The 17,293-nt window shown below is 41.0% G+C and overlaps 2 protein-coding genes across 3 annotated transcripts in view; one reads left to right on the forward strand and one right to left on the reverse strand.

Moving 5' to 3' along the window:
- nt5dc1 (5'-nucleotidase domain containing 1) overlaps nt 1–17,293 on the reverse strand; it is a 641,953-nt gene that overhangs the window by 466,247 nt on the left and 158,413 nt on the right. The gene's annotated exons all lie outside the window — the stretch shown is intronic.
- Nucleotides 15,731–17,293, forward strand: part of LOC119966889 — a 67,121-nt gene continuing 65,558 nt past the window's right edge. The window contains exons 1-2 of the mRNA XM_038798850.1: nt 15,731–15,838; nt 16,237–16,363. Coding sequence (XP_038654778.1) covers nt 16,246–16,363 — 118 coding nt within the window. The 5' untranslated portion in view covers nt 15,731–15,838; nt 16,237–16,245. The remainder of the gene's footprint in view (nt 15,839–16,236; nt 16,364–17,293) is intronic.

Raw genomic sequence — 17,293 nt, forward strand, 5'->3', positions numbered from 1 at the left:
TATGGGAGGTAGAGCTGCAGATTATACCTGCAGAGGTAGAGCAGGAGCAAGCCTCCATCTGTCCCCTCATAGATTTGGGATCACTAATCCACAACAGTAATTTTTGAATGTTAGCAGCCCAGTAATAGAACAATAAATTGGGGAAGGCCAAGCCCCGACCCCCCCACCCCCGATAACTGTCCATCCCTTCATAGCCGAACGCTGCAGATTCCAGGATTCTTACCCGCCTAAATAAAAGAGGATACCAAATTATTGATCTTGATAAGAAAGGACTTGGGGCGAAAAATGGGAGGGAACTGAAAGAAAAAGAAATCCTTGGGAGCACATACATTTCAGAAGTTTGAACCCAATCCGTCAAACATAGAGGAAGGCTATTCCACCTTTGCAAATCTGTTTTGGCATTATTAACTAGACTCGTGTCGTTCAACTTACGAAGTGAGGCCCAGTTGTGGGCCACCCGGACTCCCAGATAGCTAAGCCCTGCCTTACAATGATAACCCCGATTGGTTTTGCCTGCCAGAGGGGTTAACTGAGAAACATTCACTCTTGCCTAAGATCAATTTATACCCCGAGTAGGAGCAGAAGATGTTAAGCAACTTCATTATGCTGTCTATGGAGGTGGCTGGGTCTGAAATATAAAGACGGTCATCTGCATAGAGAGACATCGGGATGCTCCACCCCATCCCGACAAATACCCTCCCACTGACTTGAGGACCTCAGTGCTATAGAGAGCAGCTCTATTGCCAGAGCGAACGGGAGTGGAGAAAGTGGACAGATCTTTCTCGTCCCCTATTCAAGGGAAAATAGAGTTCCGAGCATTCATACAAACACTAGCACTAGGGCTGTAGGCTAATCCAGGGTGTAAATTTATAGCCAAATCCAAACCTTCTAAGAATCTCAAATAAATACTCTCACTTCACTCTATTAAATACCTTTTCTGCATCCAGAGAAACTATCACCTCTGGCTTCGATACTGGGGAGAGGGAAAGGGTAACATTTGACAGGCAATACTATTGCTTCACGAAACCGGTTTGATCCTTGGAAATTATATTTGGGAGGCAAGGCTTCAATCCCAGCGCCAACATCTTAACAAGTAGGTTGACGTCAGCATTCAAGAGTGATATGGGGCAGTATGAACCACACTCTATCAGGTCTTTGTCTTTCTTAAGAAGCAGGCATTTGGAAGCTTTGGTGAGAGTTGGAGGCAATGACCCCCAGGATAGGGAATCATTAAACATGTCTAATAACAATGACACAAGCTGTTCCGAGAACTTCTTAACAATTCAGTCGGAAAGTCATCCGGACCAGGGGCCTTGCCAGACTGCATCAGCCCAATACATTTTGAAACTTCATCTGGGCACAGCAGGGAGTCCAACTCATTGCGCAGATCCACCTTAACCATTGGGACGGGTAGAACGTCTAGAACGTCGGACATGACAGATTTATCTGCAGGAGGCTCCTATCTATAAAGATTGCGATAAAAGGATTGAAAAACCGCATTAACCTGGGGAATGGCAGAAACAATGAATTACATATCTAAGTAATCTCCCAGGAGGCCGCCTGCCGTTTGAGTTGATGATCCAGGAGACAACGGCCTTCTCCCCTTACTAATAGCATGTGCCCCTAGAGCGTTATACTGATGTACCACCCTGCTAGTAATCAATAGATGGTAGCACAGTGCTTAGCACCGTTGCTTCACAGCGCCAGGGTCCCAGGTTCAATTCATGGCTTGGGTCACTGTCTGTGCGGAGTCTGCACGTTCTCCTCATGTCTGCGTGCGTTTCCACTGGGTTCTCCAGTTTCCTCCCACAAGTCCCAAAGACGTGTTGTTAGGTAATTTGGACACTCTGAATTCTCCCTCAGTGTACCTGAATAGAGTGTGGCGACTAGGGCATTTTCAAAGTAACTTCATTGCAGTGTTAATGTAAGCCTACTTGTGGCAATAATAAAGATTAGTATTATTGCTCAAACTGGGTCTGTATTTGTCCCTATTTGCCAATAGCTCCGGAGTAGGATCAAGCGAAAGTGGAAGAGATAACCTGCCCCCTGAGGAACACCTCAAGAGCCTCCCACAACTTGGAAGGTGAAATTGAGTCGGACTGATTAGATGTGATATAATTGTCCATGGCCGTGGACATACATTCAGAACATTTTTTCTCAGCTAAGAGTGCAGTGTCTAACCTCCAGGGTGGAACCCATAAAAAGTGCAGAGCATGGTCCGAAATAGCAATTGCTGAGTACTCAGGCACCATCACCACCCAAGTGAGTAGAACCCCATCCAAAAGAAATAAATCAATCCGGGAATACACATGGTGGACATGTGAAAAAAACAAGAAGTCCCCATCTTTTGGGTGAAGAAAGCGGCAAGGTTCCACTCCCCATCTGAGTCACAAAGAAGAAAAAACCCTGACCATCCCAGATGGAACCAGTGAGTTAGGCTTGGAACGATCCAATCTAATTTAATTTAATTTAACTTAATTTAATTTAATTTAATTTAATTTAATAATCTTTATCGTCACAAGTAGGCTTATATTAACACTGCAATGAAGTTACTGTGAAAAGCCCCTAGTCGCCACAGTCAGGCACCTGTTCGGGTACACGGAGGGAGAATTCAGAATGTCCAATTCACCTAATTTTCCAAGCACATCTTTCTGGACAGTTCAAGTCCCCACCTAAAATGAGCTGATGCTAGTCGGGATTAGGAAGGGCAGCAGGGAATTAATAAAATTTGTATCATCCGAGTCGGGGACATAAATGTTGACCGTAACAACTACATTCTGGGGTGAGGAAAACTGGCCTATTTTGTTAATTAAAATCAGCGTACCCCTGGCCCTGCCATCAAAACCAGCATTAAAAACATTCTTGTTATGATTGAGAGCTTTTGGCCACTTCAACAATGTTAGGTGCTTTCTGTATGCGAAAGAAGACATGAAAGTACATAATGCTTTGATGTGGCCAGAAGCTGCCAAAGATGAATAAACAAACCTCCTGGCGCTGTCAATCAAAGGCTAGTTAATGGTGCAATATTGTGAATTTGAATGAATATTTAGCATTTCATAGGATCTCCGGGTATTTCAAGACTTTTGAAGTGTTTGAAGTCTCTTTTCTGGGAAGGCTAAAGCAGTAGTTTTAAAAGCTTACAGCTGAGGGAGCAGATGTGAAGAAAGAGAAAGTATTCCTGCCTTGATTCTTCAATGAACTGTCCGATTATCAGCTGTCAGGCAGAGCAGTTCAGAGTGAGACAGCCAAGAGCGAGCTTCAGATTGTCCATGGCTGAAAGGGGTGAAAGGGGCAGTCCAGACACAGGCTCTCCATCCAGGGGGAGGGTCCCAGGGTCAACCCCTTATCCACAGCCCAAGCCCATCCAAATTCCCAGGGTCTTCCCTCTGAGCATGGCAGCGGCAGAGGGGCATTTAAGCAATGGGCTGACCCCATGACCCCACTCGAGGTCCAGCGCCAGGCTAGGGTGTCAATTGCCATGGTTCCAGTGGGCGGGGACTGAAAGGGGAGTGGCTGAAGGAGTGTCGGGTCACCCTCATGCCTGCATTGTGCGCAGGGGGGATGCTGGTCAGCAGAGGGGTCAACATTTGAATTGAAGGGAGAGAGGGGCCTGTCTCTGGTCACTGGGATGGGGGAGGCCTTTCCAAATGGCAGTCCAACATCAGCAAGTGCAGGGAAACTGGTGTGTTCATCACTATGCATATTTTTCCATAGTCAAGCAATGGGAACACAGCCTCTGCCACACTCCTAGTGCCAGCAGGTCACAGTCCCGATTCTCCGCAAGCGGGAGCACTTGGACTCTAGAACGGAGAATCCCGGCCGATGTATCTACCAGTTAAGGCACTGATTACAACCTCTCTGAAGAATTGTGTACGAAAGAGATCACCAAACAAAGGACGTTCCTGTCGTTAAAATATTTTTGTGTGCTCCGACAAGCAGGGTGATAGCTGTGGGCATTCCTTTTTCATTTAGCCTGGGGAATATGCATTACGTCCCTGCCTCTAATACACTGCCAAGATTTGCACCAAGAGAAACTGGGCTGAGTAAATTCTAGTTGATGGACTTTTCCGCACTGTGGCCTGATTTGCTTGTAATATGATGCAACTTTCAATCACCAAATCAGGCCAAAGGAAAATCAGCTCTCAATCATTGTAATTATAAAGAATTTTTCAGATGGCTGACAGGCATCTTCAAAACAAAGGATGCAGGCTGAAGTGAAACAACTTTCATACAAAAGCATTGGCCACATTTTTTCACTCTTCCTTAAACTGGGGTAGTGCCAAAAGACTGAAGAACTGCAAATGTTACACATTAAAACTTGAAAAATAAGCCCAGGAACTAGAGGCCAGTCAGTTTAACTTCAGTACTGGGGAAACTTCTAGACACAATAATACGGAACAATATTAATGGTCATGTCGACAAATGTGGATCAATTGAGAAAGCCAACACTGATTTCTTCAGGGAAAATTGTATTCAACTAACATGCTTGTGAGCAAAGTTATAGTTCATGAAATAAAGAGACAGTAGCAATATGGATATGGAATTGGCTAAGTGACAGGAAACAGACAGCAGTGGTTAATGGTTGTTTTCGGGCTGGAAGGTGGTTTGTAATGGAAATCTCCAGGGGGTCAGCGTTGGGACCCTTGGTTTTCCTGATAACTATATTAACCTAGAGCTTGGTATGCAGGGTACACTTTCAACACCTGGGGATCATTGAAACTTGGAAGCATTGTGAACTTTGAGGAAGATAGCACAGAACTTCAAAAGGACAGAAACAAGTTGGTGTAATAGGCAGCCAGGTGGCAGATGAAGTTCAATGTGGAAAAATGTGAAGCAATTCACTTTGGGGCTGGTTTAGTACAGTGGGCCAAACAGCTGGCTTGTAATGCAGAACAAGGCTAGCAGTGCGGGTTCAATTCCCATACAGGCCTCCCAGAATAGGTGCCGGAATGTGGCGACTAGGGGCTTTTCACAGTAATTCGCTGAAGCCGACTTGTGACAATAAGCGATTATTATTATTGGTAGGAAGAACATAGAGAAACAATACAAAATAAAGAGCACAATTCTAAAAGGGGTGTAGGAGCAGGGAACCAGAGTATAAATACACATGTATCATTGGACAGATTTTGAGCATGGTTAATGAAGCATACAGTATCCTAAACTTTATCAAGACACTAACTAATTCAGTCTCATCTGAAGTATGGCATCCAGCTGTGGGTGAGGAAGAATGTGAAGGCATTGGAAAAATGCAGAAAAGATTCAGGAGAATGATTCCAGAGTTGAGAAACTTCGGTTATGGGGATGGATTGAAGAAATTAGGACTGTTTTCCTTCGACAAAAGGAGGCTGAGAGGAGATTTGATAAAGTTATTCAAAATCATGAGGACTCTGGACAGAGGAGATAGGGAGAAACTTATGGAATGATCGAGAACAAGATGGCACAGATTTAAAATAATTGGTAAAAGAAGCAAAAGCAACACGAGGTAAAGCTTTTACATACAGCGGGTGGTTAAGGTCTGGAATGCGCTGTCTGGGAGCATGGTGCAGACACGTTCAATTGGAGCATTCAATAGGGAATTAGAGAATTACCTAAAAAGGAAGAATGTGCAGGGTCACAGGAAGAAGGTGGAAAGTGGCATGAAGTAAATTGCTCATTCAGTGAGCCTGTAAAGACAACGGACTGAATGACCTCTTTCTGCACTGTAACAACTCTGATTCTGTGACTTAAAATGTTGCAGAAATATTGAATTCAAGCTCAACTATTTTACTCGGGAAAAGGTCAGCATTTCTGGAGAATGATAGGAAAGCGCAAGTGAAGCAAACTCCTTAATTGAGTTCAATAGGCATTCGTATGTTCTGGAGAAAGAGAGAATGAAAGACAGGATAGAAGGTATGGAGTTGGGGGCCAAGATTAACTAAAAGGGGGTGTGCATTTTAGGCCAAATGTGATGTTCGTGTTCCTTTCCTATGTTCTAACCACAAGCTCAAACAACTTGGTTTAAAAATAGGTGGCATCTGTAAAAAGTAAAAAAAAACATAGTTAGCAAACTTAAAAAAACATTTTGCATCTTTAAGTTGCCAGGACACTTTAGCTGGAATAATTTATATGCCAAATAACTAACATTTTACACAAGTTACATTTATTTCCACTGATCTCAAAAAACAGTTATTTGCACTTTAAAACATCAGAATGATCACTGGGTCACATCGTTGAGTCAGTAGGCTGTGGGTTTGAGCCTCTACGAAGGAGGAAAGTTTCTTCCTATCTATGTCCCTGATAATTTGTGCATGTAAGACATTGCAGTACCAAGCTAACGTTGTCTTTTGGATGGGATGTTGAATGAAGATGCTATCTGCCCGTTCACCCTGGAACTATAGAAAAACAACAGGAAACTCTCCCTGTTTTCTGGCTAACATTCGTCTCTTAATCAACACCAGCAAAAACAGATTCACTTGCAGGAGTTTGTCATGTGTAATTCAGCAACCATGATTATCCACACAACAACAATGATTCCACAGGGTGTGAAATGCATTATGTGGGATTAGTCGCCCTGAATTTATGCAGGGCTTCTCTGATCTTCGACCATCATGTCAACAGAATCCCTCAAGAAAGCAGAATAAATCTGCTTATTCGGTTTCTCCTGAGGCACTGCCGATCTCCCGCTGGAGGAAATACGACCCAGCAGAAATGCCAGGCATAGATAAATGCAAGTTCTAACTTTATGGTTACAATTTTGCAGAAAAAAATTCTTTATGGTCACAAATATCACATCTTGCACACTCTGTGAATGTAAGTTAATATTCTTCTTCTGCCCTTCGCTGTTTGTATATTATATTTTCAGAGGACGCAAGCATCAATAAGAAAATAGCTAAGAGGTGTAGGTTTATGTCCAAGAAATAATTAACCTCTGCCCAGATATTTAATTGAATGTGACACCTGCACAATTCAATGTTTTAATCATAAACTAATGCTGCTGATAATTACCCACCTTTAGTTGTTACAACATTAACCATTCATTGAATGTGTACAGTGATAAGCTATCAGTCACAAACCATTCAGCATTCGCTTAATGAATCCCAGAAGCTGTCAAAAGGCTGCAAAATTCAAGGCCCAAATACAGATACAGAAATCAGGTTATGCAGTTAACCAGCACCTGTTCTTTCCAATCCAGGCAGCACGTTAATTGCGGCTAACTAGCAATCATTTGAAGCTAGCCTCCGCCTCTAAAGTCATAGAGTATTACAGCACAGAAAGAGGCTCTTTGGCCAATCGTGTGTGTGTCAGCCATCAACAACGTATCTATTCTAATCCCGTTTTCCAGCATTTGGTCCTTAGCCTTGGGTGCTATGGCGTTTCAAGTGTTCATTAAATGTTGTGAGGGTTCCCGTCTCTACCACCCTTTCAGGCAGTGACCTCCAGATTCCCACCACCCTTGCAGTGAAAAGGTTTTTTCCTCAAATATCCTCTAAATCTCCTGTCCCTTACCTGAAATCTATGCCCGCTGCTTATCGACCCTTCTACTAAGGAGGATGGTTTCTTCCTCTCTATGTCCCTGATAATTTTGTACATCTTGATGAGGTCCCCTCTCAGCCTTCTCTACTCTAAAGAAAACAATCCAGCCTATCTAGTCTCTCTTCATAGCTGAAATTCTCCAGCCCAAGCAACATCCTGGTGAATCTCCTCTGGACCATCTCTAGTGCAATCACATCCTTCCTATGGTATGGTGACGAGAACTGCACACAGTACTCTAGCTGTGGCTGAACAAATGTTTTATAGTGCTCCATTATAACCTCTTTGCTGTTATATTTTATGCCTCAAAGGCAAAATAAAGGCAAGTATCCAATATACCTTCTTAACCACCTTTCATTGCAATGTTAATGCAAGCCTACTTCCGAAAATAATAAAGATTATCTACCTGTCCTGCGGCCTTCAAGGATCTCTGGACATATACACCCCAAGGTCCCTCCGATTCTCTCGCGTTCTAACCCCTGCCTTGTTAGTCCTCTTAACACTTTTCTGCCCATCTGACCAGTACATCTATATCATTTGGTAACGTACGGCTTTCTTCCAGGGCATTTACCACACCAATTTGTGGGTCATCAGCAAACTAGGGGCTGGTTTAGCTCACTGGGCTAAATCGCTGACTTTGAAAGCAGACCAAGGCAGGCCAGCACCATGGTTCAATTCCCGTACCAGCCTCCCCGAACAGGCGCCAGAATGTGGTGACTAGGGGGGCTTTTCACAGTAACTTCATTTGAAGCCTACTTGTGACAATAAGCGATTTTCATTTCATTTTCAACTTACTGATCATACCCGCCACATTCATATCTAGATCATTAATGTAATCAATGACCTAGCCTTCAACTCTTAAAGAGATTTATTCTAGTTGAAGTGCTGGAAGAGAAGCTAGAAGAACACAGATTGGTGGCAGAAAATGTTACGGGCTTGACTCCAAGATTTTCCAACTCTGCACAGAAGGCCTTGGTGCAGGACTTGAGGAGAGGTGACATCTCTCCTCATCTAAAGGGAGGCAAACTTTGCAAAGGCAGCAGGATTAGATGTGGCGGTCAATGCCAGGAGTCTAGTCCCAAGGACCTGGATGCAGTGCCACAAAAAAATTGACGAACTTACACGATTGATGAAGGTCAGCAAATGCACCATTAAGTGCCATGTACCATCAACGAGCTCACAAGTCGCAGGCTGCCTCAACTGCCAATCATGACTCAAATTTATCAGTTGTAAAATAAAAACATGATGCTGGAAATATTTAGCAGGTCAGGCAGCGGACATGGAGAAAGAAACTGTCAATGTTTCTGGTCGGTGACCTTTCAGCAGGACTCAGCAATATTCATGCTTAGGTGAGAGAGCAGACACAAAGGACCTGCAACAAGTGCAGGGGGAAAGTATACCAGTGCCAGCTTGCCAGAGACTGAGGTTACAAACATGTTCTGTCACTGAGGACTTGGATAGGGAAACCTTCAGTGAATTGCTGATAGGTTTGTACACAGAAATGATAGATACATTGGCAGGTCACCACAGAGGTTGCAGTAACTGTCAGACAGCATGGAGGAATTCAGCACCAACTTGACACAGGGTTTCATGCCGAGTGTGTGCACCCATCCTTTTCACCATGCAAGTTGTGGTCAAATCCATTAGCACACTTTTGGACCCCACCATGATGCAGTGTCTGATGACCAATGTCTCAGCTTCCACTGCAACACAGCAGAAACCACCCAACCTTTGAGTGCTACAGTGAAAATTGAGATTGCTGCCTTCAACTACAGATAGCAGTGCACAAAGGGGCTTGCAGTATTTCAAAGCAATCCCAATAATCTTCCCTGAAACATATTGCTACGATTGTTGAAGTTATACCCAGGGATAACTCTGAAAGAGTCATGCAACATTCACCAGGGCATATTTTATGATTCAACATTGTCTACCCAGAGATTGGCATGACAATAGCATTTGTCCCATCACTGCTGCCAGCCACCAGTGCCGTAGTATTCCCTGTCACCAGCCAGCCCTAGCTGACATGTCACCATCCTGCTGTCACCCATGCAGACACGGCACAGTCTAAAGCCTGAAGGCCAGAACAGTTGGAGTGACCTACACAGCAATCAGTAGTCTGCTCTACTCAAAGTGTGTCGGCTTTCCACTAGCCATATTGCAGTCACTACGGTAACAGTTGGAGCATCAGGGCAGCCAATGAGGCATGAAAGTTAGTCACTCAGGGAATTCACAAAGGCAATTAGTAGATTAATTGTCATTTGTACAAGATTTTGGATGGTTTGTTTGATAAAAATTGGTTTAAAATGATTGCCATGCTGCGGGCAGTTATTTCAGCATTTGTCTAGGTGGTAGTCTGATTGGTCAGTAACAGATGGGTGGTAAAGTGTCAGATTCTGGGCAAATGCCGATTTAAGATCGTATATATGGATACTACAGTCACATGAGCCAATAACAGACAGCTAGGCCCAAAAGGAGATGTGTTGATCGCCTCCTTCCCCTGTTCCTCATCTTCCTCAGCTGCTTAACATATACCTGGTGACAAGGGCTGTACCTTCACGTTGAAGAGGTTAGGTGGGATGCAGTGGACCATGTTGAATCATGAAATATGTTCAGGAATGCTGCATGACTCTTTCAGCTGTTTGATGAAACTGACAGCTCCCCGCACCAAAGGGAAGTCTGCAAATCTGCCAAAGCCATGTGCTCACTCTGCTTGCTGTCCTCTGGTAAGAGAGAATGAAATATAATCACCTCTGTGCAGTCAGTGTCAGTCACTAAGATTTTGAAAATACTACCAATTTTTACATTTCTACGTTGGTTTGAAGTAACCTTTCCTCAAGCATTGCCCAGCCTCGGCCATCAGCCCCAGGGTGCCCAGGCACCTTCAAACCCCCAGCATGGTTATGACTACTGGTTTTTGTTTTCTTAAGCTCAAAAGGCTCACTCGTCTGCTCCTGCTCCTCATTGATATGCAATTCTAAAAGGAGTAGAGTGGCCTGGGGCATACATGCGCAAATCATTGTCAGTAGGTTGAGAAAGCAGTTAAAAAGACACACGGAACCTGGGCTTATAAACGGAGGGATAATGCCCAAAAGCAAGGAAATTATTATGAACATTTATAAACATTGGTTCAGCCTCAACTGGAGTATGGAGTCCAGTTCTGGGCACCAATTTTGCGATGGATGTGAAGGCATTGGAAAGGATGCCAAAAAGAATTACAAGCAAGGTTCCCGGGATCAGGGACTTCAGTTATGTGGACTTTGAAGAAGCTGGGACTGTTCTCCATGTAGAAGAGATGGTTGAGAGACAATTTCATAAGGTGTTCAAAATCAGGAGGAGACTGGACAGAATAAATTGAGAGAAATTGTTCCCACTGGCGGACGGTTGGTACCCAGATTTAGGGTGAATGGCAGAAGAACCAAAAGTGACATGAGTCAAATGCCTGCATGGACGAAGAAAGGTGAATAGCCTCCCCTATGCTGTATCCATTCTATGGTTTTATGACTTCACCCATGTCTAAGAATAATGGTCTAAAGTTTGGACTTTAGAAAGAAATCTTGAAGCCAAAACTGTGCCCTTTGTACTCTCTGAAGACTTCTGTAACGTTAAACAGCAGTACAACCAAAAGCTTACACAAACTCAACAACAGTCACAATACACCAATCGCCAAATCGGCCTTAAAGTAGTTGATGTTCACTTCAAATAACGCCAGGGGGGGATCTTTTCTGCTGCTGAGCATATGCTCAGCTGTGCATGGTTAAGAAAGGGCACTGGTTGGAGCACTCAAGTTGAAAGTGACACAGCTGATGTCAAATCAGCATTACATAATGACTGATGTCATGATTTTCTACTCTGTATAGTTCTGGTATGTCCTACCAGCACCCATGCAAATAGGCTTAATACAATGGCATCCAGTGTGGTCAGTTTCTGAAGTGTGCACATTTGGTGTGGATGCCATTCGGGATCTGAAAGGCTGCTGATGACAACACCAAAAATATGGGCGTTGGAAATTGAATTTTCTGGCCAAAGAATTACAGATTAAAGTCAGCAAATTGTGCAAAAACAATATACAATTGTACAACTCACTGCATAAACTGTTTATTTAGTCACGGGGTTGTGTAAATTTCTAATTATCCCCCCAAAAGGCTATGGATGCTTAGTTAAATGAAGTTTTGAAGACAGATTATATCTTTTAATTAGGCTAGGGTGAAGGGATATGGATCTTAGGCAGGTAAATGGAAGGATGGATCAGCTACGATTTAATTGAATGATGAAGCGGAGTCAAGGCGTCGAATGGCCTTACTCTGGTTCCTATGTTCCAATCCTTTCTTTCCTGCGAGATATATATTTTCTTGACTAAAATGGTGAAGCTGGTGGGTTATACTTTGTGCCACAACTAGATGAGAGAAAAAAACAATTAAACTATCTGCATTCTTGTCCAATTAGAATCAATACTGTTTCAGCTTTAGTTAAATGTCTGAATTTGATTGAATCTTATCTACCGAACAATAGTGCTCTCAGAACGACAAACACATTTAGTAAGTACATTTATGTCAATGTGCTGTAAAATGCGAATTTGTGTAATTTCCAGTTTTTTTAAAACAAGGGCACCCCCAAGTGTTATCTTTCTTGCATTACAGGAGTTAAATTCAGCATCTCTCAATTTTGGAGTATTCAGTCAGAAAGTCTGAAACACTAATTGTAGGGTGTTGAAACAGTCTCGATATAGATGTCATGAAATCAACTGACCATAAAAAAGCCACAAAATGCTAGTAGAAAAATAAAAACATTTATTTATTCAAAACATGAGCTACAATGATTCAACAAGTACACTTTAATTTAACAATAATAAAGATACACACAATAAATTGAGAGGTTTGAACTAAATTATATCTACAAACTGTGAATGGGCAAAGAAATTAAATTCTGAATGGGGTGTATAGTATTTTATTTGCAAACACTACACTTTTGAGCGTTTGTGGATGACAAGAACATCTACCAGTTCCTTTTATAATAATAATATTTTTAGTGTCACAAGTATGCTTACATTAACACTGCAATGAAGTTACTGTGAAAATCCCCTAGTCACCACACTCCGGTACCTGTTTATCCATGTTTTCATTTATCTACTCCCTTCAAATTAACCCAAAGTAGCTTTTAGCACCAATTCAAATTAATGTTGTGTTCTGAAAAATGATTCACTGATTTCCTTTAAAACAAAACCCCTGCCTTTATCACATAAATAAATGCTGAAAATCCAATCATTTCTTTTCTAAGTACCTCTCTCATAAGATGTGGTGCTAGCACTCAAATAACTTCCAACAAAAATAATTTTACCTTTCTATCACTAGTGAGACAGAAGGATAGTATGTTGAAAAGATGCCATGTTAGGCAACCTATAAAAAGGAGGAAGAAGGGCTTGCATTTGTATAGCGATGTTCATTAACCCCCAACCTCTCAAAAGCATTTTTTAGCCAAGGAAGTCCATTTTAACTGTAGTCACTGTTGTGCAGAAAATGAAGGAAATGGAATGAACATAACAGCAACATTTCATATACCAATGTGTATTGTCCAGCAACATAAAATTATATTACAGCTATAGACAATTTCAATACAAAAATATATTGAAAATGGCTGTATTAAAAACAAAGTGTTTACTTTCAATGATACTGCAAACTTCATACTTCTTCCATGTAATACATGTTCAGCCCATTCAGAACTACACTGTTAAATCTTGTTCATCATTCCTTCAAGTTTATTTTCGCATCGAGGAAAAAAGTAACGGTAGCATGAAGATGCAGATAAAAATAACAACAGCATTATTCCAATGGAGGACATTCTTGCAAATTTAACCCAAAGAAACACAAATGCTGGCGATGTTTGCACTTTTAAAGTGAGAGTCTTTGGAGTTCTTTTTCATTCATTTATCAGTTACGGTAACTTCATATTTATACAAGTAAAGCTCACCCAAAGTTCAGGAATTGAGTTTAGTATTCCTAATCAGGAAAAAGGCTTTAACTTTTGCTTAATAGGTCTTTAACTTAAGTTTATTAATGATCTTTTCACAGAGTTTCTTAAAATGTTAAACCTACATGATCAGTCAATTAGAGCTCATTCAAGGAGTTTCTATGCCACAGGATTATGAAGGTCCCTGTCAGATTGTTGTGTTAGCTGAGCTCAGTTAAATTATTGATAAGGTAACACAGTGCTACAGTTGGTTTCTGCAACCTGAGATAGGAGAGGGAAAGTCATTTGAATTCCCTCTTCTGATTGCCATCTATAGTCAAATAACACTGTGAAACCATTAAAGTTCTGGTGCTATTTGCACTCAAATATGTTGTTGACCGAGCACACTCAAGAATGTAAACCTTTCTTTTTCAAGGCCACTGGGGCAATATACTAGAGGCATTCAGCACTGATGAAGCAGCAACCCATTTAGACAAAATACCATGACAGAAGGGGAATGGAGAAAATAAATTAGAGGAGGTGAAGTTTTTATTGTTCATCATTGACAAAATTTGTGGAGAAAGTGATTTTGCATAAAACAGAAGGTGGTTATTTTGTTCATTACTTTTGAGTTCCTCCATGAACAGTGCATAGGGAACAAATGAATATCCAATCTGTAGGTTACATTGAGTTACACAGACTTACATTAATTTACAGCACAAAAAATGTCTTTACCCTTCACAAGCCTCCCCCCAACCTTCCCCCTATAACCCATCAACCCTCATCATCTAACACCATTGATTCTTTTCTTCTAACCCCATCGACTCTTTTCATCTATCTCCATTGCAGTCCTTTCGCCTTCATGTTTTTATCTAGCTTCTATGCCCCTTAAATGCATCGCTGATATTCACATCACATATACTGTTTTTACCTAGATTCTATGCCCCTTAAATGCATCTCTGCTATTCACATCAAATATACTTTGTGGTAGTGAGTTCCACATTCTAACCACTCTCTGGATAGACATTTCTCCTCAATTTCCTGTTGGATTTCATAGTGGCTGCCTTACATTTATGGCCCTTTGCCCTTGAATATCTCCCGTAAGTGGAAATATGTCTACATTTGCCCTAGTAAATCTTTTCATAATCTTAAAATTATCTATCGAGAGAAAGGAGCCCTGGATTATTCAATCTTTCCTGATAAACGTAACTCCCTAGTTCTGATATCATCCTTATAAATATTTCTGGCACCTTCCCCATGCCTTTATATCCTTTTTAATAAGCAGGGGCCAGAACTGTGCACAGCACTTGAATTTTGCCTGGTATACAAGAACAAAGAAAATTACAGCACAGGAACAGGCCCTTCGGCCCTCCCAGCCTGCGCCAATCCAGATCCTTTATCTAAACCTGTCTCCTATTTTCCAAGTTTGAAGTAATTTCTTTGCTTTCTAATTCTAACCCTGCAGAAATGAACTCCAGGAGTGGGATTCTCCACCAGCGGGATTCTCCATTTTGCCGGCGCCCAGGGGTTTCCCGACGGCATGGGGCTGCCCCACAATGGGAAACCCCATTGACCGGCTGGCATAACGGAGAATCCCGCCGGCGGGTTGGGACAAAAATGTGGCGCGGCGAAGCGGGGAATCCAGCCCCAGATCTTTGTTTGCTTATTTATGGCCTCACTGAACCCTAATGTGAAGTTTTGAGTGATTTAGAATCTATACTCCTTGATTCCTTTGTTTCTCTAACCCATTTCGGCTCCTGTTTCCCAAGGAGTTTGTGGTTTCCCCATTATTCTTACCAAGGCAGATCACCACCCAATTATATTGAAATTAATTACCCAATGTATTCCAATTTATCTTAATATCAGAAACCTTTAGATTGGTGAGAAACAAGGAATCTTTACATCAAACACGTACGTATACAGCAGGAGAAAAAGGAAATTTGAAAACCTTCATATCTTTATCACATCACCTGTGGCTTGTGTAAAATATATTTTTGCAACTTTAATTTATGGTAGTATTGAATAAAAAGCACTGATGTTTTTTAAAAAACAATCAGGATTTGCTTTGGAAGCTCTGTTCTACATTTGGTTTTGCAACTGTCTGCATGAGGTGGAGACCAATGCCAAAGAAGGCAAAGCAGCTCAAACCACAAGAAATCCACTAACCTGATTTAACTTTTCCATGTAAAAAAAAATATATTCCATAATTAGCACTTGCACTTTTAAAAGGGAGGAGTTGTCAGATTTAGCGATATGTCAAGAACTGTCTAGTATATAAATAGAGCAGTATGCATCGTTTTGGAAGCATTGCTCCAGTTGACACTCCACAACTTCAGAGGATAATCCATTTGGGATACTACATTGACTGTGGAGGAAAATTATGCTGGTAGGTTTGAGATTCTATTTACAATCAATGCTGTTAACATGCAACCAAGATGTACAAGCGACGAGGGTTCATTCTGTTCACGGTATACGTGGGTCTACTCTATTTTCTAAATTCTTATGTCAAATTTAGTCATCCACTTTAGTTGTAGTTTGCAGACTTTATAAATCAATTTGCCACAGTATTATTGAGCAACTTTTGTCAAAATTAACCTATCATTAAATATAAAAGCTTTAAAGTTATGACTGAAGTCATTAGTGTTTGGAATTTTACCATTGTAAAAAAAATGTAATTAAACTTTGCAATAATCTTCATTTCATGGTGTTTACAAACAATTCTATTGATTTAAAAAGAACATCTTTCTGTCAATGTTTCTAATGGTTGTTATTGATGCTTTACAGATTTGAACAATGAATATGGATTCGAAACAAACCTGTGCTCTTCTGTTCTTACTATCTGTGACTCTGGTCTATGGCACAGGATATAATAGATATGCCTACATACGGAAAAATGTAAAAAGCCAAGGAGGTAAGTTTAAAGACTTCATCTCAAATTTTTGCAACCCCTTAAAGCAAATTATATGAATTTTAAGATGACCAGACAAAACTTGGGCAATTCTTTTTGAAAATATTTATTGCCAGTTTTCTTTTGTCCTTTAAACTACAATGCCGTTCCTCTGCCAAAGGGAGGAGGAGGCAAATTTAGCCTATTGGAAACTGGTTAGTTTTGGGGGAGGCGACAGAATGTGTTAATTTTCTCTGCAGTTTTTTTCAGGCACATTTTATGTCATACTAAGATAGTTCAAATACAAACAATAAATTTTTAAAATGCAAAACAACAGCTTGGAACCTGCACTTTTGGTTCTGCAGTACTGAGTGGTAACACATCAAAGCAGACCGGCACCGTGCCTCTGTCGAGATCATAAAACTATTTAAAATTCAATGCCTCAATTATATTGTATTCAAAATTCAAAGTGGTATGTAGTTAAATGTCTGAGTATTTTATACTCTTTAAGAATATCGGTTACATATATTCCTACCATATTGCCATGTGTTGCAATATAAATGTATGCATGCAAAGACACTATGAAGTGTTTAGATGTTATGTCAATAAAAATAATTTAACATCTTGATGTCTTTGAAACTCAAGTATTTAACTAATTTGGAGAATTTTCAGATTAAATTTGCATCATCTATTTAAAAATCTACAAAGACCTTGTCCAATTCCTATCAAGCGGGGTTAAAATAAATACCGAAAGCTGAACAACAAAATGGTTAAAGAAACATGAGGGCTCAATTTTTACAGTACACAGGAATTTGATGAAGGAGTGGGAAAATCTTTATAAGATGTGCAAAAATCAATTTTGCCCAACTTGTAGATATTCCAAGAGCACTGATTATGCACATTCACTTATCCAAACTTTTGCAACCCCTTAAAGTAAATTATATGAATTTTAAA

The sequence above is a fragment of the Scyliorhinus canicula genome, chromosome 6 (genome assembly GCF_902713615.1).
Source record: "Scyliorhinus canicula chromosome 6, sScyCan1.1, whole genome shotgun sequence".
Taxonomy (NCBI): Eukaryota; Metazoa; Chordata; class Chondrichthyes; order Carcharhiniformes; family Scyliorhinidae; genus Scyliorhinus; species Scyliorhinus canicula.